General features: G+C 64.7%; 2 protein-coding genes across 12 annotated transcripts in view; one reads left to right on the top strand and one right to left on the bottom strand.

Annotated features, from left to right (window-relative positions):
• Nucleotides 1-1,322: 1,322 nt before the first annotated feature.
• On the top strand, nucleotides 1,323-18,343 carry SH3D21 (SH3 domain containing 21). Its single transcript, XM_073317356.1, has 15 exons — nucleotides 1,323-1,416; nucleotides 3,738-3,853; nucleotides 4,706-4,796; nucleotides 5,879-5,973; nucleotides 6,442-6,517; nucleotides 7,014-7,114; nucleotides 8,000-8,098; nucleotides 9,169-9,205; nucleotides 11,862-11,930; nucleotides 12,748-12,865; nucleotides 13,322-13,386; nucleotides 14,089-14,204; nucleotides 15,320-15,486; nucleotides 16,226-16,289; nucleotides 16,826-18,343. The coding sequence occupies exons 1-15, from the start codon at nucleotides 1,374-1,376 to the stop codon at nucleotides 16,934-16,936; spliced, it is 1,368 nt and encodes a 455-aa protein (XP_073173457.1). The 5' UTR covers nucleotides 1,323-1,373; the 3' UTR covers nucleotides 16,937-18,343.
• The window catches only part of STK40 (serine/threonine kinase 40), a 74,623-nt gene continuing 69,253 nt past the window's right edge, over nucleotides 18,337-23,706 (bottom strand). For 10 of the 11 annotated variants that reach the window (XM_073317346.1, XM_073317344.1, XM_073317343.1 and 7 more), the window contains one exon: nucleotides 18,337-23,690. In XM_073317346.1, coding sequence (XP_073173447.1) covers nucleotides 23,287-23,690 — 404 coding nt within the window. In that variant the 3' untranslated portion in view covers nucleotides 18,337-23,286. The remainder of the gene's footprint in view (nucleotides 23,691-23,706) is intronic. The other variant, XM_073317350.1, reaches the window with a different exon arrangement.

Genomic DNA, 23,706 nt, shown 5'->3' with positions numbered 1-23,706 from the left:
GACACGCTGCCGTGCAGAAGCCGGAGCACTTCCCCTGCTCTGCCCAGGGGACCGGACCATCTTCCACATGCTCCTGCCCTCAGCCCGGGGCTCATCTCACTGCGGCCTGCTGCAGCCACTTCTTGCATGAGTTACCCATGCAGCCTGGCAGGCCGGGTTCTGCAGGTGGCTTGGCAGCTTCCCAAAGCAAACCTGACCTGGGCGGGGGAGGGACCGTGCGCAGCAAGCCCCACAGGTGTGCACGCCCATGCCCTGCAGCCATCCGGAAGGCGTGTCCACCAATACACACCTCAGGCCTCCAGCGTGACCTACGGCCTGACGTTCAGGGGTGCTGAGCTCCTGGGTCGGGGGATGCTCAGCAGCACTGGCCGTCAGTGTGGAGCTGCAAATCACGCAATGCAAAACAGGCCCCAGCTCCTCCGGTGTCCCAGCATTCCCCTGGGCCTGCCTTCTCTCTGGGGGGCAGGGCAAAGGGGTGGTGTCCCTGGGCCACACCCTCCCCAGTCACTTATATAAGGAGGACAGGCAGCTGCTTTCCCTTGCCACCGCTGCTCAGGGGGCTGTTGTGGGTGGGGGGCTGCTGTGTGAGACGGGTGAGCTGGGGGGAGCCGGCTCCTTCTGCAGCCCCTGACTGGAGGTTGCCCCAGCACTGAGCCCACCCCCTTCCCTTGGGCGGGGCCTTCTGTGGTGTTTCCTCTCTGGATAATCCCAGGGGGGTGCACCTGGAAATGAGTGAGGGCTGATGCTGGTATTGGCCCTGCCTGGGGTGGGGCTGGGTCCCCCCTGCACTGGTTGCTTTCTGCCCATTATGGGGTGCTTGTGGCTGGGGATCCTGGAGTTTTCTTTTGTGACTCAGGCACAGGGCTGGGAGTCAGGACACCGGGCTTCTAATCCTGCTCTACCCAGGCTGCTGTGTGAGCTCAGTGCCCCCCAGCCCCACCCGTGTCTGTCTGTCCCGCGGGGACTGTGCTCTGTGTCCTGGGTTGTTGTGTGGCAGGCCAGGGAGGACTAGCGAGAGTGAGGGGTTAACTCTTGGGGAGCCCTTCCTCTCAGATGTCCAGGCTGTGCTAGACACTAGCCAGTGTGGGGTGCAGTAGACCCACCTGAGTGCCCCCAAGCTGGCCCTTGGGGCTGGGACTGGTGCTACCCTCCTCCTCCTCCATCTAGGCCAGGCGCCTCGTGAACCCTGAGCTTCCCCCTTTACCTGGGAGCAGATCTCCAAGGTTGCTACGTCCCCGTGGCCGCGGGAGTTTCACTTCCGAGGAGCTGAGGTGCAACGAGCCGCAGCGGGTTTCACATTTCCCCCCCCCTCAGCACGTCGGCTCCTTACCCTGCCTGTTCTCTGTCTGCCCCAGGAAATCCCAGCATCGCTCATGGCTGACGGAGGTCAGAGGTGCCCCCGCTCGACCCGCTTTGGTGAGTGGCTGGCTCAGTGCGCTGGCAGGGCCCCTCGGGCAGGGCGTGCAGAGCACGGTTTCCAGGCTCCCTCACTCTGCAGGATGCCGTGGCACGAACCGTCGGGTGGGCGTGCAAGTGGTGGGTGCCATAGTAACCGGGGAGAAGGAGGCATCTGGGGACCCGGGGTTTGAGATTGGCCTGGAGACGCACCTGAAAATGCGCTGGTAGCTGGAGAGCTGGGGGCTGGGCACAGCAGTGGATGCCAGGACTCCTGGGTTCTGTTGCCATCTCTGCAAGGAGTCTCCAGGGTCCCTAGGTGCTTCTGTTGGGGGGAGCGCCCATGCACGCAGCCAGGGTGTCGCACTGCCCTTTTCACTGGTGCGGCATCACCTGCCTGTCCCAGACCCACTGGCTCCTCGTCCAGCCAGAGGCGAGCTGCATCCCCAGTCTCTGTGCCTTGGCCATCTGGGTCCCCCAGCTGGCACACCCAGGTGCCCTGACCGTGTCTCCTTCTCCTCTCCTCCCCCCACGACTGGGTGCGCTGAGCCTGGGGGACAAGACCCCCTGCTCCCTCTGTCCTGCCTGCCAAGGACCGCTCCCTTCCCCAGAGCTGGGGGTGGGACCCCCATACGGTCCCCGTAGGGCTCTGGGCCATGGTGGCAGCCGTCAGCTCAGGACCCTTCGCTCGTCAACCCGTGGCTCTGCGCAGGGCCCAGCTGTGGCATTTTCACTGCCTGCCAGGCAGACCTGTTGTTGACACGCTGGCCTCTGATTGGCTGATGTACACAATGGGCCTGTTCTCCAAGCCAATGGGAACCCAGCAGATCACAATGGGTCTGGTGGAGCGGCAGCATCTCTGCTGCACTAGGGCTGGGGAGGGAAGGAGCCATGCCACTGCCCCCTGCCCTGCCTGGGCTCCCTGCGGTGCTGCCCGCCACAGATTGGCAGCAACAGCTCCTAGTACCTCAGCTGTGGGCCGCCTCGGCTGCCTTCCCCGTAAGGGTCTGGACCTGCGCCCGCTGCCGTCAGCTCAGGATCCGCTTGCTGAACCACTGCCTGAGGCTGGGGGCAGGAGCGGGAGCCGCTAGGGGGTACCATGCTGGGGGGGTGTGGCTGCCTCCTGACTTGGGGGGTGGTGCAGCTCCGTTCTTCCTGCCCCGCCACTGCTGTGTGCTAGGGCCTGATAGGACCCCTTGCCAAGGCCTCAGTCCCCTGCTTGGGCCAGGAACCGGCATGGGGGGCAGCCTGGAGCCTGACCGAGCCCATGGGGGTTCAGGGCAGGCTGTGAGAGGGAAGGGAGTGGGGGGTTGGCTGGGGGTGGGGCTGTTCCAGCAGTAGGGAAGCAGCCAGGTTTCCTGCTGGGGGGAGATGGGGAAATGGGCTTCCTGCCTCTTACCCCCAAAGGCTCCGGGTTTGCCGGCCAGGCCGCAGCCGGTGTTGAGCTGAGAGGGGTCTGCCTGGGGCGTGGGGTCAGTGTGTAGGGAGAGTGAGTTGGGCCTAGCTATGCCAGACACTGGCAACTCTCTGGCTCTCAGTCCCTCTCTCCTTCTCCCACCCCCGCGGCCTGGCCTCCCTCCAGCAAGACTGGCCTGGGAGGCGCCTGCCCTACACTAGCAAAGCAGCGCGCTACGGACGAGTCCTCTCCTGTAAGGGAGCAGGGCTTGAGCTCCCAAAGGGTGGCTGGGGAGCTCGAACTAGGGTGGGAGGTGGAAGTGGTGATCGTTTCCTAAGCTCCATTCCCACAAAGCAGCAAAACGAGGTTCCCGCGCACCACACCATCACCCTTCTTTGTCCTCTGCTTTAATCAGCCGTGCAATGGTTATCAGGGCTGAGACCAGAAATGCCCTCATTAGGTTTCAGAGTCAACATCCCTTCTAGATGCACAGGGCAGTTCTCCACCTCTGAGTTCTCGTTTCCGGCTGTCTGCAGACTCAGGCAGGCTGGCTGCCTCGCTTCCCACAGGTTTCACGTTTTCAAGCATTGCTTTGCCCCCTTAAGGGCTGAAGCCCTGACTGTTTAGCGAGAGCTGAGATGGTGGCGCGCAGGGCAGCAGCCTCTGGGGGAGAAGGGCTGGTTTCACAAGCTGCTGGGGGTCAGCCCCATTCCTGGGGTTACCAGGGTTTGCAGGAGGACAGTCAGAGGAGGGGGAATCCCAGTGCAGGCGAAGTCTGGTGGCCCCTTATAAGCTGAGCCGTGAAGCTGGGACCCCAGCTTGCCCCTCGTGCATCAGACCAAGGGGTGGGGTCCAGTCTCTGAGCTCTTCCCGGCAGGCACAGTGCAGCCTGTCCCCCAGCCTCCCCTCTCTGAGTGACGTGTGTCTCATGCTGTTTCCACGCCAGCGAAGAAGCCACCGGTGCCAGGGCAGCGCTGGTGCAAGGCGAACTTCAGCTACACCCCGGAGAAGGCGGATGAGCTGCAGCTAAAGGCCGGGGAGCTGGTGCAGATCCTGCAGGAGGTGAGCAGGGCTGGGGGGCACCTGCCAGAGCCAGGGAGAGGAGACCCAGGCCCATGTGCCTGGGAATGGCTGGGGGTGGGGGGCTGGGATGCAGGTGCGTTGTTCCTTCCTGGGGGGCAGGAAGGCTGGAGCAGTGGGAGGTGGCTGGAGGGTTGTTTCCAGCCCCTGGCACCTGCGATATGCCTGTGTCTGGGTCGTGGTGCTGTCTGCAGGCACTCTAGATACGGCCCAGCAGCAGAGGGCCAAGGCCAGCCTGTGTGCTGCCAAAGCCTGCCCCATTCCAGCCTCCCCCTCCCCTCCGTGCCATGAGGGTAGCAGCGAGGTCAAGCAGGCAGGGCAAGATCCACTTCCCAGCTCCACCGGAGAGGTGTGGCAGCAGGGAGCCAGGGGCAGGCAAGTGCCCCAAAGTTGGGAGGGCCATGGGATAGGCAAGCAGGGTGAGGAAAGACCAGAGGCAGGTGGGGAGCTGGGCAGGTGATGGGAGACCTCGGGGGCAGCCTGGCCCCGTTCGAGCCCCTCTGGATCTCCTGTTCAAGCTACAAGGGTCGCATCATCCGGCATTGACGTGAGCAGCCATGTCTGGGGTGGGGTCTGGCCGCGGCATAACAGCACACAGCAATGCTGGGGGTCGGGACCAATGGCTGTTGCAGGGAGCACTTTCAGGAGGTTGGTGTTTGGCTGGGATACCCGGGCTGTCTCCCAACGGCCAAGAGAAATGCCATAGTGGGGGGCTGGCCCGATGGCAGGGATCGGTACAGTGGCACCCTCCAAGCCTGGCTGCTGGAGATGCTCTGGGCACACTGGGTCAGCGGCTGGCAGGGCTCAGCTCTGAGCCTTTCTCTTCCCCTGCAGATTGAAGATGGCTGGTGGCTAGGCAGGAAGAATGGCCAGGTTGGTGCTTTCCCCTCCAACTTCGTCCAGGAGCTGGACAGGCTGCCCCCAGGTAGGAAGGAGCGGGGAGCAGCAATGGGGCGAGGTGTCACAGAGTCCCTGGGCGATGCTCTGGAACTGCTCCCCATGAAGCCAGTCAGGACTCTGGGGCAGTCGCCTTTCTGTGAGCAGCCTGTCTTCAGGACACACAGCTCACACAGCTTCCACCTTCCTGGGTCTGACCTCGGAGCATTCAGCATCCTCTGCCCCTCCGTGCGCTTCCCCCCAGCGAGTCCGCTCAGGCGGGACTCCTGGGGAAGCCAGAGGGTCCTGCCCCCCAACTTCGCAGTCAGACGGGACTCTCAGCCAGCCAGTAAAACAGAAGGTTTATTAGACGACAGGAACATGGTCTAAAACAGAGCTTGCAGGTGCAGAGAACGGGACCCCTCAGCTGGGTCCATTTTGGGGGGCAGTGAGCCAGACAACCACGTCTGCACTTCACTCCATGTCCCAGCCAGCCCCAAACTGAAACTCCCTCCAGCCCCTCCTCCTCTGGGCTTTGTTCCTTTCCCGGGCCAGGTGGTCACCTGATTCCTTTGTTCTCTAACCCTTTAGCTCTCACCTCGCAGGGGGGAAGGGCCCAGGCCATCAGTTGCCAGGAAACAGGGTGTCAGCCATTCTCTGTGTCCAGACCCCTGCACACACCTGCCCTCTAGGGCTCTGCAGTGATCATACACCCTTATCCCACCCCCTAGATACTTAAGAACTGCCTAGGGGAAACTGAGGCACCCCCACACTATTCAGAGGAAACATTAAGAACAGTCCCACTTCGTCACACAAGGTAGCAGGGCCTGGCTCCCTTCTCTTCCACTGCCCTGATCCTCCCCTTAGGAGAGACCCTAGGCTACAGCAACCCATGGCATGTGGCGGGGCTGATCTGGGAAGACCCCAAGGCATGAAGCGTGAGCGCCCTCAGTGCTGCGTCCCCACAAGCTGGGGTGGGGGATGTGGGGCGGGGGGCGGGCAGGGTCTGCGCGCCCTGAGAGCTGGCAGGTTGCTGGCGCTCTGGGTCAGAGCAGCGTCTGTGCCCCCCGCAGAGGGGCTGTCCCATCCCAGGTGCCCTGAGATAACCCGCTCCAACCATGGTGTGTGCAGGGCTAGTGGCCCCGGAGCCCCTCCCGAAGAATGGGGCTGGGAAGCAGAGGCCGAAGCTGACCGATGAGACCTTCATCGTAAAGGAGGCAGAGCAGGTGAGTGTGTTTGGGGGGCGGGGGGGGGGGAGCGGCCCCTGGCACTGTGGGCAGAGGGCAGGGGGGAAGGACCGTCCTGGGATTCACCTTCCATGCTATGTCCTGTCCTGTCCCCACCCCCCAACCCCCCGCCAGAGCAGCCCCAGAGACAGGCTAGCTGGTGGCCTGACCCAGTAGGTGAACCCGCCCGGCTGCTCCTGGGCCCAGGCCATAAAGCCCCACCCAGGCTTGGCCAGTTGAGCTGGGACTGAGGGGAGCTCGCCCAGGCCCTTCCTGGCACTGCTGGCTACCCCAGGCTCACGTGGGCCCAGCTTGGTCCGGCTCTAGGAAGGGAGTCAGTGGAGGTGTCTGCCCCCACTCTGGGGTGCTCTTGGGGTGTGGAGGGGTGGAAGCTCATGCTCTGAGCACCCCCTCCCTCCTGAGACACCCACTCCCTGAGTGCTAACGAGCCTCGTGTCTCCTCTGCAGCCAGAGCCCCCCAAGAAGTTGGAGAAGCCCATCCCCGCAGCCCAGAGCTCCCCGCCAAGCCAGCCCCCGCAGCCATGTGAGTGAGGCCTGCCTGTGCTCCCCTGCCCCATGGAGTCTGCTGCTTCTGCTGAGTAGCCGTGTCCCCTGTGGGGGCCCTAGCTGGGGAGGGGCCATCCCTGGGGCTGTAGTGGATGGGAAGGGAGAACCCAACAGTCCTCAAGGAGCGATTCCCAGCCATTGCCCTGGGGAAGGATGGGTCCCCACAGCCCAGGGAAGCCTCTGGCCTAGGCAGTGGTGGGGCTGGGATCTGGGATTGGAGTCCAGGCCCCCAGGCCTGTGCTCCTGCTGGCTCCTGCAGCATCTGCAGGGCAGGAGCATGGATCCTTCCCCGCCCCCACTCGAGCAGGGTCTGAGTCCTGCCCTGCTTCTGCAAGTGCAATGCACGGGCTGGGTTCACTGGGCTGGTTCCTCGAGCGCACCTGGGAGAGGGGGTCCTTTCCCTGTGAGCAGCACAGCGTCCCCCATTAGTGACCGTGTTGGGCTTTCCTCTGAGTCCCTCCCCTCCCGCCCAGCCTGCAAAGCCGAGTACTGCAAGGCCATGTTCGACTATGAGCCAGAGCTCCAGGATGAGCTGCAGCTGAAGAGAGGAGACGTCATTTTGGTTCTCTGCAAGGTGGGAGCATGGGGAGTGAGCCAAGGGGAGCTGGGGACGGTGGGGGGGCTGCCAGGGCAAGCTGTGAACCCGCTGGGGCGGGGGTGCTGATCTGCCCATCTCACTGGTGGGGAAGCCAGCTTTCGCAGCTGCCTGCCCCCCAGCCAGGGAGCAGCTCATTATTGTGTCATGGGCCCATCACTGTGGCCTCTGGCCATGATACAGGGGACACCGACAGCTCTGGCCCCTCTGCTCCACCAACCAGCTGGGGAAACCCCAAATGGTGGAGCCTGGCACTGGAGGACGTAAGTCTCTGGGTCTCAGCCCCCCAGCTCCACTGCCCTCTGATCCCAAGACACCCCATCTTGTCTCAGAGGGGCTCCAAATCCTCTGGCTGGCTTCCCGGCTCTGGGAGCCCGGCTGAGATGCTCTTGCTGCCAGTCCCATCAGCACCACGGGCTGCAGCTTCTGGGGGCAAGTTCCTTTGTCAGCCCTCTTGCCCTGCAGGGGCCCCGGCAATGCACCATCTCCGTGTGCCAGGAAGGCGTGGGACACAGGGCTCTGATCCCCTCCCGGCATGGAGGGAGCTGTGGGCACCACCATGCACCCCCAGTGTCTTTCTTTCACTGCCCCTCCCGGCCATATCCCGAATGCCAGGGACCTCCAGGGCACTCTGAGCCCCTCCTGCTAAAGGGGTCTGGCCCCGGGTGGGATCTGCTGGCAGTGCTGGGTGCCATGAGGGAGCAGGGCAGGTTGGACCAGGTGCCACCTCCTTGGGCTTTGTCCTGGTGTTCACCCCCCTGTGCTCCGCGGTGTCTAAGCCTGTGGCTGGGGTGCTGGGCCGTGCGGGGGGCCTCGGGGGGTAGCACCCCGGCCTGAGCTGGGCATTCCCTGCTTGCCTTGCAGGAGACGGAGGATGAGGGCTGGTGGGAAGGGGAATGTGATGGCAAGAGAGGCCTCTTCCCCGATAACTTTGTGATGCTGCTGCAGTCCCTGGTGCCAAAAGTGAGTGCTGGGGCTGGGTGTCCCTGCCTTGGGCGGGCTGGCATGGGAGGGCCCAGTGAGCAGCCCTGTCTGGGTCAGGGGGGCGCCGGCCTCGGGGCAGGGGCTCGGGGGCCCAGTGAGCAGCCCTGTCTGGGGCAGGGGGGCGCCGGCCTCGGGGCAGGGGCTCGGGGGCCCAGTGAGCAGCCCTGTCTGGGGCAGGGGGGCGCCGGCCTCGGGGCAGGGGCTCGGGGGCCCAGTGAGCAGCCCTGTCTGGGGCAGGGGGGCGCCGGCCTCGGGGCAGGGGCTCGGGGGCCCAGTGAGCAGCCCTGTCTGGGGCAGGGGGGCGCCGGCCTCGGGGCAGGGGCTCGGGGGCCCAGTGAGCAGCCCTGTCTGGGGCAGGGGGGCGCCGGCCTCGGGGCAGGGGCTCGGGGGCCCAGTGAGCAGCCCTGTCTGGGGCAGGGGGGCGCCGGCCTCGGGGCAGGGGCTCGGGGGCCCAGTGAGCAGCCTGTCACTTGGGCAAATGGCTCCTGGCCCCGTTGCAGTGGGGGCGGGAACGGCAGCACTCCAGGTTCTGTGTTCCCCCAGCAGGTGGCGCAGTGACCCCGAGGGAACACCCAGGGGTGGCCCCTGCCCGTCCCTTTGCTCAGCTGGTGAGAGGCACCCCCAGGGCCGCGGGCAGGGGCCAGAAGTCCCTCTCCTTCCTTGGGCCGGGGCTGGCTGGGCACGCGGGCGCTGTGGCTGGACGAGGAAATCCACATGGCAAGCTTGCAATAGGAATAATAAAATCCCTAGCTCAGCTCTGCCCGTCCAGCCTGGTACCCTGCCCCTGCTCAGCCCCTGGGCTCACCTCCGCCAGCACCCAGCCCCGGAGCTGCTGAGAGGGGAGAGCCCAGGATGCGTCTGGCGGGGTGTGAGCTGGGGTGGGGCGGGGAGAGAATCCTTCCCAGCTGCAGGAAAGCCGATGGCCCCTCTGCCTGCCCGGTGCGGTGCTGGCTGGCCCGGCTCAGACACTCTGGACACGGGGCGAAGAATGGCCAGGAGCCGCCGCAGGATGTGCCCATTCCTGCTCATCGTGCTCTGCTCTGTTGCAGGTTACGGCGGTGGTGCCCTCGCGGAGCCAGGAGTCAAGTAAGGAAGGAGCCCACGGCGGGGGCGGGGCGGGGGGGGGCTGGCTGTGAGCCCCTCCCTAGTGAAACCGACCCAATGGAGGCTGTGGGCTGGTGCTGCCTGGCTCCCAGTCCTGGGCTGTTGCCAAGGGGGAGGCAGGCAGCCAGCATGGCTGTTGGGGGTCCTGCCAGCCCCGGAGGCTGGGCTGGACGTGGGCTCATCCACCGGGGCAGCTGTGGGTCCAAGTGCAGCTCAGAGCAGTCTGCGCATGGTCCGTGCTGCGGGGTCACCAAGACTCCCCCTGCTAGGCTAGCTGGCTTCTCGGTAGCGCTGCCAGGCAGCGAGCGGGGGACGAGGTGATGGCGCAGGCTCCTGACCTGCAGAGCTGGGCAAAGCCCTGGGTGCTCTGCATCTGTGACTTCCTTTCCAGCAAGGTGCTGGTTTCCTCTGCGTCACGTGCCCTGGGTACAGGGGCTGAGCAGCAGTCTGGGGAAGGCTGGCTCGGAGCAGAGCTCTGCGGAGCTGCGGGCAGGTCCCTACTGACGGCTGGTGAGTGCAGCCGACGGCTGGAGTCCAGAGCCTGGGCCCAGGACCGTCCCCCTGCAAACACTTGTGAAGGCCCCGTGCGTGGCTGTGGTGGCAGGTACCTGCCTCCCCTTTGCTCTCTGTGCTGTCTGTGGCATGTGCATGGTGCAGAGTGGTATGGAGGGGAGCGGTCCCTCCTATGAGCGACTGCTCGCTGTGCCAACCTTTGCCCTCCCGCTCTAGCACCCTGGAGTATCCCAACGGGCTGGGCGTACAGGAGCCTTTCTGGGGTGGGGAACACAGCAGCTGCACCCCGGGGTTGGGGAGGGTCGGGGCTGGATTCAGCGGCCCTGGCAGTCTGCAGCATGGAGGTTCTTGCTGGGCCAGGGGCTTTGCAGGCTCCTGAAGTGTTGTCGTCTTTTGGCTTGGCAAGGGGCTGAGGGAGGGTGGCACCCCCGCCCCCCCCATCCAGCCCATCCCTCAGCCCCACTCAGTGTCCCCTGGTGGCTGGTTATTGCTGGGGGGTGCAGGGGTCCAGCCAGCTGGCATCTGTTGGGAAGTGGCAGACTGAACCCACTGCCACCTGGGATCGTTCTGGCCCCAGGATGGGCAGATCTTCCATCACCAGGGCTCTCCCCTTGGCTCTGCCAGGAGGGGCTGGCACCCCTCCCCTCTTGCCCCTTTGGCACAAGCTCCTGCATGGGGCCCAGGCAGGAGGCGTGGGCACTGTGGCCTGGGCGCCCCAGCCTCGGGGCTTGGCAAAGGGACGAAATCAGTGAGTGGGTGGCTCTGGTTTGTGTGAACCCTCAGGGGTCAGGGCTTGGTTTAGCAGAGGCAGGGCTGGCTGGGAGCCCAACTGCCTGCTCAGAGCTGGGGTCAGTGCTGCTGCGGTGGGGTGGAGCCTGTCCCCAGGGCCCAGCCGCCCCAGAGCTCTGGGGGGGGCTGGGGCTGGTTTCCCAGCTGGGCCCTCCGCATGGATGCGGTGACGGGTAGGGGAGGGAGGTGGCTGGGGCTGTCGGCCGGAGGGCAGCCTGCCCTGCAGTGGGGGGCCCATCTCTGCGTGGGACGGGGGCAGTGTTGGGGGTGGGGGCATGGGGAGTGTGCTGAGGCAGCAGCCGGCAGAGGAAGTGCAGACTGCGGACACCGCCACTGCCTGGGACCATGGCCGCATGTGACAACGAGCGGAGCGGGCTTTGTAGCTGCTGTGGGGAGCTGCTTGGAGCTGTCTGGGGGATGGGCCAGCTCTGAGCTCATCCCACGGGGGGGGGGGGTCAGACTCTGGGTGTATTTTGGGGGCACCCTGGGCTCTGAGATCCCAGCTGCTGTGAGCACCACCAGGGACAGTGCCAAGCTCCCCCTCCTGGTGCCCCTTGGCACAGGGGCAGTGATGCTGGCAGTGCAGGCAAAGTCCAAGCTAGCCCAAAGCCCTGCTCTAAGCTCTGTGCCTGGGGGAGCTCAGGTCCCTGTGACTGTTCACATCCTGCCCGCCCCCCCGTCGCACGCACACAGGTGCTGGGTGCCGCTGTCGCTCCCCGGATGCACCAGGCTGGGCTGCGTGGGTGTCAGCCCCAGGCCTCTGACTCGCTCGCCTTCCAGGAGCTTCTGACACCCCTGAGCGAGCACCTCTGCTCCCCTCGCCGGGCCCACAGGCCTGGGGCGAGCTCGAGATGCCATCTCTGCCCCTGTCCTGGAGCGGACAGGGCAGAGAACCCCGCAGGCAGGGGAGCAGGGGCCAGGAGTGGGGCCCGAGTGTCCCCCCTGGGCAGGGCCGGGTTCTCCTCTCCCCTGGGCAGCCCCGGGGAGTCTCTCCAGTGTCCGCAAGTGCGCCCGACCCAGGTGAAAGGGTGGAGGTGGCCCGGTGTCGCCCCAGCCCTGGCCTCTGAGGGGAGGCGACACTCCCAGGTGGATGGAGCTGGTCCCAGCGCGGGAGGGAGCAGGGCTGGCTGCCCTCACAGGGCCCTGGCGGCCACTCAGGCCAGGGGGGGTTCCAAGCCCAGCCTCCTCCCCCCCCCCCAAAAAAAATAAAAACAAAAAGAAGGTCCTGGGGCAGATGGGGCTGAGGGAGCAGGGACGGTGCCAGGGGGGAGCACGCCCCCCCCGCCACCACCAAGTCGACCAGCACGTCACTTTTCCTCTCGCTCCTCTGTGCCAGTCTTCAGGCCGGAGAAGAAAGTGTCCAGCGCCAGCAAAGCAGAGCTGCGGCCCCCCCGAGAGCCCAAAGGTAAATGGGCCAGGCTGGCCATGGGCACTGGGGGAAGTGCCAAGTCTCCACCCTGGTAGCGGGGGGTGTGGCAAGTGCCTGTGAGTTACTCCCCTGCACTGCTGGGCTGCTCCCCCGTGAGGGCACGTGCCGTGGGACCCAGCTGGATAAAACGGAGCCGGCTGGTAGAGGTGGGGTGTGCGGGGCTAGTCCCCCCTTCCCCGTGGGCGACAGGCCGCAGCTTTCCCTCCCCTCGCCCCAGGGAGGCAGCTCAGGATCCCCTGGTCAGGTGGGGAGCTGAGGGGAAGGGCACTGCCAGGGCAGCAGCTCGCAGCCAACTGCTTCCCACATTAGGCTGTAGCCCGCCTGCCCCCTCCTGCTTTGGTCTGTGCCCTGGCCTGCCCTGGGCGACTCCAGCCCCTGAGGCCAGCCAGGCTCCAAGGCAGCTGGGGAAGAGGCGAGAGTGCAGCAGGCATTTCCTGCCATGTGCAGCTCCCTGGTGCGTGCAGGGGAGTCGCCGCAGCAGGCTGCCGATCTCCCAGCTGGGCCCCGAGGCTGCCACGCTCCGTAGCGGCTGGCACAGGCCAGGGCTAGCGTCCAAAGACCAGTATAACACCAGCACGTCCATGGCCCCGGGGTCCAACGCCCCTGGACCTCGGCCAAGAACGTGCCTCTGAGGGGGACCCGGCCATGATGGGGCCCGGGCTGTGGGCCCTTGTCTGCTGGCTGGGAACTGTCCTGGGACCCAGGTTGCAGCCACTGGCCAGTCATGGGCTGGGAGCAGTAACTTCTGGGGAACAGCCCGGCTCCTGCTGCTCACCCGTCCCTCTGCCCCCAGTGCCCAAGGTGCAGAAGAAGATGGATCTGCCCAAGATGAACCTCCCTGCCAGCAAGAAAGCGGCTCCCGCCCCTCCCGTGCCTGCGAAGACCAAACTGGCTTCCAACCTCATGGGCAGGTGAGGGGCCCATGCCCCCTTCCCTTGTGCAGAGGGCAGGCTCTAGCTGGTGAGGGAGGTCTAGGCATGAGCTGCCTGTTGTTGCAGGTTGGCAAGGGGTGGGGAAGTAGCGCTGTGTCAGGTGGGGGCCTCTTCTCGCAAACCTTCCAGGGGTTGATCTTGGTATTCAGGGCAGACGCTTCCCTCCCTGCCCATCTGGGCTCAGCCCCCTGCCTCAGCCCCCTGCCTCTAGCTCCGATAATGCCATCACCAGCTTTGCAGGTGGCTGTTAAACTTCTGCAAGGGGCAGAGCAACTGAGTTAGGCTCCTGCCTGGCCCCCCAGGTGGGCAGGGACTGACTGGAATGGGATGGACACAGCACCTAGCCGAATGGGAGGCGGGAAAGAGGCACAAGGGGGCCGGGGCTCTGCGGGCTGCTAGCCCCCTAATGTGCAGGCATGTCTCTGCCTTTGCTAGGCCCCCCGGTACCCCGATGAACTGTGCCCCAGCCAGTGGGGAGAAGAGCAAGCCCAAGGACCCAGGTAAGCCTGTTGCCACCTGGCACGTTCCGATCCCCCCCCCCCTTCACGGGGCGGGCTAGTAGCATCGCTCCCTCCGGTGTCCAGCTGCGGAGCCCTGGGCCAAGGGGGAGCTGCCCATCAGTCGCTGTGACTGGAGCCAGGCCTGCAAGATGGAGGAGTCTTCTGCCACATGCAGGACTGAGGGCATTGGGTCAGGGCTGGCACCTCCAGACTCTGCCCTGCCCTGGTTCTGAGCACTCCCGGCAGGCGCACTCTAGCCTGGGCTGCTCCTGAGCTAGGAAAGTGAGGAAATTGCTGGGGTTTGTGTGTGAGGAGCCCACACGATGTCACAGGCCTCCCGGTGCCGGCTCGCCCAACTAATCCACTCGGTGCAGAACCCAGGAGTCCTGCCGACTGGTCTCCCTCCCTTCAGGAGCAGAAAGGGGGACCTGCCTTGGGAGGGGAGGGAGCAGCTCAGTCCCCATACAGCCCCGTGCTGTGCCCGGCCCAAGGCCCAGGTGTTCCAAAGAGCTCGGTGCCTCGGGTGGGTGCTGAGCTGTGTGGATGCCCCGCTGGCTGGGCATCAGTCTGGGTGCAAAGCTCTTCAGCCTGACAGCACCGCTTGGAACCGGTGGAGTCCTTGCGCCTGGGGCCTCTCTGGAGTCTGGCTCCAGCTGCATTTGCTGATGGGCAGGGGGCTGCTGATGCCTCTTGATTTTGCAGATGCGAATTGCTTTGATGCCATCCTGGTCTCCAATGCCAAACTGAGCCACCCGACCACGACCCGTCCCAAAATGCCAGGCAGGAAGCCGCCCAGCCAGCCGCCTGCTAGCTCTCCGGTGAGTGCCTGGGCAGTGCCCCTCGCTGGGACTCGCTGGGCTGGGTGGGCACAGCTCTGTGTGCCGCATTTGCAGCCCACAGCTTCTCTGCTGCAATTGCCTTGTCCGGAGAGTGAGCGGCCCTCACCGCTCTGCTCCCGCCCCCCGCCCCGAAACGCAGAGTCCCAGTGCTGGGGAGGAACGTCCCACCTCACCCAGTGCTCCTTGTGAGCCGGCAGGGCCTGGCGTGTGCTCAGCACCGGGGCGGAGACTCTGGCCTTGGCACCGGCTGGTTTTAAAGGTGCTGGCTGGATAGTTTGGACCTGAAATCATGGGTCAGGGCCAGGCTTGGCCCACGGGAGCAGGGTCTGTTGAAGCGAGCGAGTCCCGCCCTCTGCCACAGGGTGTAGACCCAACCCCGTGCACAGATAGAGCAGCAAAACCCCCGCCCCACACACAGGCAGAGGGGCGCAGTGGGCAGCAGGAGTCAGTCTCCTGGCGGGTCCCAGGCCCTGCCCCAGGAGCCCCGTAGGATGGGTCGGCAGCACCGGAGCTGTCTGGAGCTCCCGTAGGAGGAGCTGGGTTAACAAGTCACATGGGTGCTGGTGAGGGTGGTGGAGGAGGAGACGCTGAAGAGCAGGGTGCCGTCTCGCTGCCAGGCTCACGGCAGGGAGGGGAGCACGTGTGTGGGGCAGGCAGGGCCAGGGCCACTTCCCTGGGGCTGGGGCTGCGCTCAGGGTAGGGGGAGCTCCACCCGAACCACCTTTCTGACCCCATGCTGGCCCCTCCCCTCCCGTCTGGGGATCCCGGCATGTGGGCCGGGTGCTCAGAGCTGGGGAGAAGGTGCAGCATGGGTGGCCCCAGGGCCATGGCTTTGCCCTGCAAGGAGCACCCAAGGGGGAGCTTGGCGGGCAGGACCCATTCTGTCCTTGGCCTGTCAGCTGAGGAGGCCAGGTAGCACCAGTGGGGAGGTGGGTGCTGGAGACCTGCTGCGTTCCCTGAGGAGCTCTTCCGAGGGCAACGCCTGCCCGGTGCCCATAGCTCTGGGACTGATAGGTGGGGGTGCCCAGTTGCAAAGGGTGACTGGCTTTCCCTGCCCCTGCTGGGATTGTTTCCCATCGGTTCTGCTCCTGCAGAAGGCACCCCTGGTCCCAGCCAAGAGCAACGTCCAGGCCAGGGAGCTGCAGCCCCCAGAGAGCCCGGGGGACCCTCCCAAGGCACAGGAGAAGCTGTCCCTGGAGGTGCTGATGGCCGAGCTCCGGTCCCTGCAGATCCTGATGGACCTGATGAGGGTGCAGCACCAGTGAGTGGGGCTGAGTGGGGGGAGGTGGGAGCTGTTGGAGCCGTGGCAGGTGCTGACCCCAGTGGCTGAGATGGCCAGCCGGAGTGCCCCGAGTTTGCCAGCTGCATGCAGCGTTCCCCATCCCCAGGGGACAGCACGAGACTTTGCTTCCTAGCTGTGCTTGGAGCTGCCTCTCTCCTGGGCTGGTGGCAACTGCCTACAGCAGCCTCGGCCCTGGCCTGGCCTGCTAGCCTGTGTGCACGTCTACCCTGGTGGGCAGTGTCACACTCGGGGCCGGTGAACACCGGCCAGGGCAGGCCTGGTGCTAGCCGTGGCTGAGAACCCTGTGGCCGGCGTATCAGAACACCACGGGCCGGTCGTGTCCATGTGACCCGGTAGAGCAGTGAATCGGCTCAGGGCGCCGTGGCCGGAAGGGGAATGAGGTCCCAGTGTCCTGCTCTGTTTGTACAGAATCAGGTGACCCCTGGGAACCATCCCCTGGCCTTGGGGAGATAGGTTTGGAACTGACCTTCATGGGAGGCCCTGCTTCTCCTGGGCCCAGCCCAGGCCCTGGCCTCTGGCCTCCGGCAGGCTCTGCAACTCAGGCCCATGAGAAGCAGTGGGCTGCAGAGCTGGGTGCTCCTGGGTCCCATGTGCCTGGGGTGACTTCTTGGAGCTGGCTGAGGGTCTGGCCCTGAGTCCCCGGCCCTGGGCCCCCAGAGAGCCAGCCCCTGCCAGCTGTGTGAACTACCCTTTGCAGGAAGGACATGGAGGAGCTCAAGATGGAAATGCAGGAGGAGCGGGCCAAGCGCATGGTGCTGCAGGTGAGAGCTGCTGGGGACGCGGTGCTGCATGGGAAATTCAGGGGTGGGAGTTGCCCGAGCCCCTCCCTCACTGGGATCCCACAAACCGAAGGCTTGTCACTGGGGTGCTGACCCCCCAGAACAAACCTGCATCATGCTGCTGCAGGGAGTTCTGCGATAGCAGCGTGTCCATCAGTGAAATCCCACTTGCCTCCATCCGTGAGGAGGGACGTGGGTCAGAGTGGGAGCTGGTGCTTGGAGTTGGATGTAGGAGGATTAACAGCTGAGCCTGTGGATGGGGGCAGCAGGGCAACTGCGTCTTCCTTGTGTGTGGTGCCCAGATGCCCCGCAGATGGGCACTGGCTGAAGAGTGATGGTTGTGGTGACCCTGCTTTTCCCATCGGTAACCTGGGGCCTGGGTGCCTTGCTGCTCTCCACCAAGTGCTCAGGGATGCCCGTTCTGAGCAGCGACCTGAGGCGCCCTGTTTGGGCAGGACAGCGAGCGGGGCTGGGGTTTGCCCTGGTTCCCTTCGCTCCCACTCGTCTCTCCTTTGCAGGTGGAAATCGAGAGCATGAAGCAGATGCCTGCCCTCGATGGAGCAGACGTGGTGGGAGCAGGAGCAGCTATGCTGGGCAGTGAATTGGAGGAGCTGCCGGCCACACTGTGACGTCCACTGTGAAGAGGCCCGCTCTGCAAACTCTGCTGGGGCCGTTAAACTTGCAAGAGAATCACTGGCTATTAATTCCCCTTGGTTTACGTTCACGCAGAGGCCGGATCCCTGCCCCGGGTAGTGGGGAGAAGGCCCAGAGCCCCTCCAGCTCCTCTCCTGCTGCGTCTGCTCCCTGGGCCCTCAGGGGAAGCACTATGAGGAGCCCTGGGCCATGCAGCCCCATGAGCACTGTGGTGGGGTGCAGCCTTTTGCCCGCTCCGGGTCCCGCTGGGCTGACCCTCTGGGGGATGCTGGCTTTGTGATGGGCAGCACGGGGCACCTCCCTGCTGGGAAACAGTCGGGGCCACCAAGGGAGTTAGCGATGCCCTAGCAGGACCAGGGTGTTCATGCCAGCAGTGCACAGGCCTGGCCTCATGTGGGGGCCTGGCCATTGCCTGGATTTAGCCAGCGCTGGGCAGTCATCATTGCTCTGAATTTCCTGCATATAGGCCAAAGGAGGCCCCTCCATCCCCCTGCCCCAGGAGAGGCCGCCCCATGTCCAAGCAGCATCCGTCCCTCTCTGGAGACAGGTCTTGAGCCCCTGGCTCCCCTCTTCCCCCCCTGACCTGTCCCAGCCTTGGGCCGTCTCGTCCACATGTTGTTCCCAGCCCCTCTGTGTGTGGGGGGAGAATAGCCATCTCTTAGCCCAGCACAACTCTCAAAGCCCACCTGTGACCCTAGCCCTACAACCCCCTGGGGGCTGCTGATGCTGACCCCGCCCAGAGAAAAAGCCCTGTGCTGACTGCCCCCAGCCCTGTCTGCTGCGTGTCAGCCCTGGGGTCACCTGACCCTGGGGTCTGACTAGACCAGGATAAGAGGGTTTGGAACCACTTCGCCCTAGTGCAGACAGCCATCTGCATTGTCCTGGTCAGCTGGCCCTGTGGAGTGGGCTCCCAGCTAACATGTTGCATCCTGCCCTGTCCACACTAGGGCACTCAGATGTGTTAGCTAAGCTGTCCCTGGGCCAGATGTGGGGGCGGGAATCCTCATCCTGGTTAACCTGTGATAACTCATGCAGGCTGGACCCCTAGGGTTACCCAATGCTTGTGTCCTGTCTGCACTAGAATCTAGTCATGTTAGTGAGCACATGTTCAAATGTGACCGAGCATAGGTGTCTGTGGAGTGGCCCTTGATATATGCCAGCCTCCTTCCCATCAGCAGCCCTGTCTGATGCCTCTGGCTCTTCCCAGGCCCCCTTAATCCTGAGAACTGGGAGTTTCTCCCTCGCTCTGGGAGCTGCTCTCTGCAGTGGTTTCGTTCCCGCTATGCTTGTCTGACATGGGGGTGGGTCTGGAACAACTGTGAATGTCCCTTGCCCCCAGGAGCCGCTGGCCGACAGCCTGAAGTTTTAAAAACTATTTTATAAATACATGTAAAATTTTAATAAACTATTTTTATACAAATCTTAGCCGCTGCCTGGCTGCTGTAGTGTTGACAGCATCTGTGATGTGCAAGGCGCTGTACAAACTTGAGGGGAGAGCCGGTCCCTGACCTGCTGAGTTGGAACAGTCCAGCCACAGGCAAAGTGCTGGGGAAAGGTCAGCCTGAAAGCCAGGAGCTCGCTGCTGGCCAGCTCATCAGGTTAGCTCCAGGCCATGTATTTCTCAGTCCGGGGCGGGGTGGTGAGAAATACCCAGGCGAGGCCAGTTTGGGTTTTCTTTGCCTGGTTAAAGAGCAGTCTGTGTCCTAGTGCTTTCCCGGCTCCTGCCAGCCCCTCCTGGCTGGGCAGTCACATCTGCTCCTCTGGATCTGCCACAAAGGCTCCAGGCATCCCTTCCACCCCCCTCCTTTCCAGGGCAGCCTCCCCAGGAAGCTGCTTCCTGGGTCCTGGCTTGGCAGAGCCCATCTCCTCCTTGCTGTCAGCCTGGTACCCCTGCCCCCCTGAGGCCTCACCCCTGGGGGGGGCCCACCTGGCACCCAGCCCCCTGCCCTTGTTTATCAGCTCGGTGCAGGTCGACACAAGCTTCTCTGCATTCTTGGCAGCTTGCTCGCCCTGGGGCCAGCAGGGCACATCTGGAAAACATCTGGGTCCTGTTACAGCTGGCGGCGGGGGGGCCCTGGTGGGAATGAGCTATTTTTGTACATTGGGCTGGTGCGGAGCGGGGGCTGTGTCCTCAGGCAGGGGAAGGTTTCACTCTTCTCCCACGCACACAAAGGCGGGGGGGCTGCTGCCGAAATGTTGCTTGAGGGCTGCCCCAGGAGCGTGCAGCGAGGCTGTGGCCTGGTAGGGGCAGCTCTGGGCTTGTCCGGGCTCAGCACAGCTCCTGCTGTTCGGCCCGCCTAGGGCTGGGCTGGGACCTAGCCCTTCACTGCCCGGCAGCCAGCTGTTCCCATGCAGCAGGCTGAGTGGTCGGCCCCTTGGTGCCATGTGGCACTGCACCATTGTAGGCAGGTGGCTCTAGGCTGCCACAGGATCAGTGCCAGCTGCTGGAAGTGAGAGCCATGGGGGGGGGGGCTCCTTCGTACTGGCTAAGGGGGGGGTGGCAGCCCAGGGGGGCACCTTGCCAGCTCCAGCGAGCACATGCCCTGGGGTCTTTACTCAAGGCACTGAACGAACAGCAGAGCTGGCTGGGGTGCAGAGCGAAGGGCAGCCCCTGGGTCACGAGGCTGGGGAGGGGGGTGTAACTTGCCATGGACTTTGAAAGCAGCCCAAACCCCAGCGGGCTGGGAGCCACCCCATGGCCCTGGCTTGTGGCTGGCTGGACTAACCACAGCAGGCTGGCCTACCCGGCTGGCAGCCAGCCCAGAACCGCCGGTAGCGTGCGCGCACCGCCCCTATGCAGGAAGCAGCGAGTGACTGATGGGGCAGGTCAGATGTTGCCGGAAAGGGACAGCAGCTAATTTTAGCAGGAATGCTGGGGCCAGGGGAGGGGAAGGAGCCTGGGAAGGTTTCTCCAGACAGCCGTTCCCCCACGGGTGGGGGAGGTTCGGGCTCAGGAGCAAGGTGATGGGGGCAGGAGCAGCTCCATAGCCCAGTTCTGCTGGGCTGGGGCTCCCAGGTGCCCTGGGGCATCTCCCCCCCCAAGGGCACAGGCTCTAATGCCTGGACCATCACCACTCCTTGCACCTACTGCCTGGTGGCCGCTGAAAGGGATTCTTACCCCCAGGCTGCAGCCAGGGAAACTGAGGTGCAGAGAGGGGGGATGTGGACCCAAGCTGCACAGCAGGGACGGGGCTGGAGGCCCTGCTGCTGTTGCAGGCAGGGCCATGCTGGGGTCCACCTCACCGTCACCCAGGTCTCCAGCGTGCTGCATGCCCTCCACCAGGCCTCTCTCTGCCAGCCCCTGGGGGCTGCCCTGCAGTGATTCGGCGCTGGGTGAAGCCTGGGTGGGGGCAGCAGAGCTGTGGGGAGGCCGCAGGGGCTGGAACCTGTCTCTGGAGCGCAGGGCTCCCTGCACTCTCCTGGCCTGCTCACAGGAACAGGCTGCTCCCAGCAGGCAGAGCTGAGCTCCAGCCTGGGCTGCTGCCCCGGGGAGAGCAGCCGGGGGGGCGAGCCCTGGGGGGGCTGCGAGAGACCATGCTGCTGCCTCGGGAATGGTTCCATGCTGTTTATAAAAGCACGTTCCAGGGCCAGAGGGCTCTGACCTGGTAACAGCAAGCTCTGCCTACGTTGCACTGCCCCAGGGGCACTCTAGAGACGGGCCCCATGCCGGCAAGACCCTCATTTGGCCAGAGCCAGGCACTGCATGCAGAAAATCCTGCTTTGGGGCTGCCCCTTGCTCCTGGGCACACACCCCAGTGCCCCTGGCCCGGGCAGAGATGGCCAAACGCCCTCACCATGTTGCCGCAATTAATGTTCTTTGCAAACCCCCAAGGGACAGGGCCGGCTTGCTCTAACCCCCCATGTGCCCCATGCTCTGGGGACAGGGGGCAGGCTGGCCAGGCACCCACCAAGCTGGCTGGAATGGCAGCGTGGGCCTCACAGTCCCACCAGGGAGCTGCGCCCCTGCTGCCCAGGGAAGCACCGGTGACTGACCTCACCCACCCTAGTGAGCTCCCACGGGGCTGATTGGGTGCCAGGCTGCAAGCTGGAGTGGGGGGGGGGGGCAGCACGAGTATGACTTCCCTTCCAGGAGCTCCCCAGGGAGTGGCTATGGGGTGGGCGGAAGGAATCGTACCAACTGCTCAAGGTGCAGCAATGTCCCTACGCCGCATGGTGCCACCCTAGTGTCCAAGAGAAACAACGTGCCCTGGCCCTTGCCCCTCCCAGCCACTGCTGGCTGGGGGTGCGGGGGAAGGCACAGCCCATGGCGAGGCTCCCTGCTGCCCTGGGGGTGAAGCTGGGAGTGGGAGGAGGGCTGCGTGTCTCTCTGCAGGCAGATGTGGGGAGGCGGGGGCTTGGCGGGGCTGCGATGGCCCAGCTGGAGTTGGTCTAAGAGCCGCTGGGGCATGGGAAACTCGTCCTGTGACAGAGACACACGGCAGCTTCCTCTGCCTCCAGCAGCCCCCAGGAAAGCCCAGCCGTCAGCTGCATCCCCAGGGCCTGGCACCGACAGGGTACCCAGAGTGTAAGAGTCACGGCCCCAAGCCCCTGCCCCTGTCTCTCCCTTCCTATGCACCAGAGCTAGACACAGTCACCGGCACCAGCTCGTCACCCCCCTCCCTGCAGCTGCTGGGCCCCTGGCTCCTTTCACATCCCCAGCCACCCTCAGGAGGCCGTGCTGAGCCAGTGGCCAAGAGGAGCTGCTCGGGCCCTGGGCGGCTCAGCACCATGAGCTCTGGGGCTTGTATGCCTGAGGGGCTGGCGAGGGGCTAGACTGCTGGGCCAGGCACTGTCAGGAAAGTGCCAGGAAAGGGGGTCCAGTCACATCACAGCCGCATGCCCCTGGGGTCAGCAGGGTTCCCTTCTCCTGCAAGGGCTGGGAGCGCCCCATGGGCACAGACCCCATCGTGCGGGGCGATGCAGGACCATGCTGCCCTGGGCCCCCTGCAGCGCCACCCTGTGGCACAGGAAGGCAGACCTGGTCACGGCACAGCAAATGGGCAGCCCGTCCCCATGCCTGCCTCCTGAGCCATGGGCAGGGCTGGGCAGCTGAACCGAGCTGTGACGGAGCAGGGCGTATTAACCTGGTAATGTTGCATGGGAGTTTTACTAGTTTACTGTCTGCAATGATGCTAGATGGGGATGGGAAATAAGGGTGTGACTTCACTGAGGGATGATACTGGACACTCAGCACATAAAGGATGGCAGCTGCCCCTCATAATCTGAGCCCAGGAGGGGGTCGGGGCCAGGTGACACCTTCTGCCCGGGCAACTGGACAAAGGCTGGCGGAGGAGCCGGGGTGTGTGGCTGGGTGAGACAGCTGGAGGGGGCTTCAGTTTGGAGCTGGCTGGGGGGGGGGCAAGGGGGGGTGTTCCTGTTTTCTGTACCTACAAGCTCTGTTTTAGACTGTGTTCCTGTCATCTAATAAACCTTCTGTTTTACTGGCTGGCTGAGAGTCCCAGTGAATTGCAGGAAGTTGGGGGTGCAGGGCCCTGACTCCCCACACTCAGTGACATGTGCACCCCAGGAACTACTGCTAACAGACCAATAACGATCGCGCTGCCCCTCGCCTTTGAGCTCTCCCTTACCTAGCACTCTGCACTACATGGGGGGCTGGACTGGGGAGGGGGGGGGCCCTAGCCTGGCATTGTCCCTCCAACACCAGCCAGTACCAGGTGTTTCAGAGGAAGGGGCAAAGCCTCCACCCACGGTGGCCAGTTCTGGGAGTGTCCATCCACGGGGGTGGCCAGGTTTGGCTAAGCCCCAGTCCATCCATGCCCTGGCAGGAGGAGCCTTTCCAGGGCCTGGACTTGCCGGGCAGTCAGCGCTCGCCTTGCTGCCGTCCCATGCACGCAGTTCGCTGAGGGTGGGAAGCCAGTCTGGCAGGGCATGCGCGGTCTGTCCCTGATCAGGTGGGGGCAGGGCGCTCCTGCAGGAAGCGGGGGGATCCCCGTCGCCAGCGATGAGGGCGACCCTTCCTGCGCCGTTCGCGGGGCCCTGAGCAGCCAGTTAACGGGAGCAGCTCCTCAAGGAGCTTGTTGCTCAGCAGAGCTTGGCGCCCCTCACTCAGCCAGTAAGAAATGCCATGCATGGCTGGCACCAGCTAACGGGGCGTTTCAGGGGGGGCCGAGCCCCGCCCAGCTCGCACACAGACCAGTGCCCAGGGGCTATGCCAAGGGCTGTGGAACATCTCCAGACTCTCAGGCACTCCCGGAAAGGGTGCCCAAGAGCAGCGCGTGCACGGGGGGGGCCCTCGGGGCTGGGGGGGGAGGCTGCCCTCACAGGCTCGCTCCGGGAGCTGGGCAGCCTGGCCCCGTGCCCGCAGTCAGTAGTAGTGGACGCGGCCCGCGGTGCCCGTGCCCAGGATGTCGGGCTGGCCGTTGCGCCAGATCTCCCGGATGATGCGCTCCCGCTCCTCCAGCCGTTGTGCCCGCTCGAGCTCCTCCGCTGAGGCAAAGACGTTGGCAGGCAAGGTGCCATCTGCCGGGCTGTGGTCCTCTAGGGGGATCTCGGTGACGGGCAGCGGGGACTCCGCCGCCACGTGGTCAACCGTCTCCTCCTCCTCCTCCTCATCTTCCTCGCTGATGTCCTGGAGGCGCCGCCGGGGCTTGGCAGGGAGGCGGCGGGCATGCGGCTGGCAGGAGATGCGGATCACCAGCAAGCAGAGGGTTAACACCAGGCCGAAGCAGACGCCCAGGACAAAATAGAGGCCAAAACTCTCAGGATTGTCTGGCACGGAAACAAA

This window comes from Lepidochelys kempii, chromosome 19 (assembly GCF_965140265.1).
Source record: "Lepidochelys kempii isolate rLepKem1 chromosome 19, rLepKem1.hap2, whole genome shotgun sequence".
Taxonomy (NCBI): Eukaryota; Metazoa; Chordata; order Testudines; family Cheloniidae; genus Lepidochelys; species Lepidochelys kempii.
This window is presented reverse-complemented; position numbering and strand designations above follow the sequence as displayed.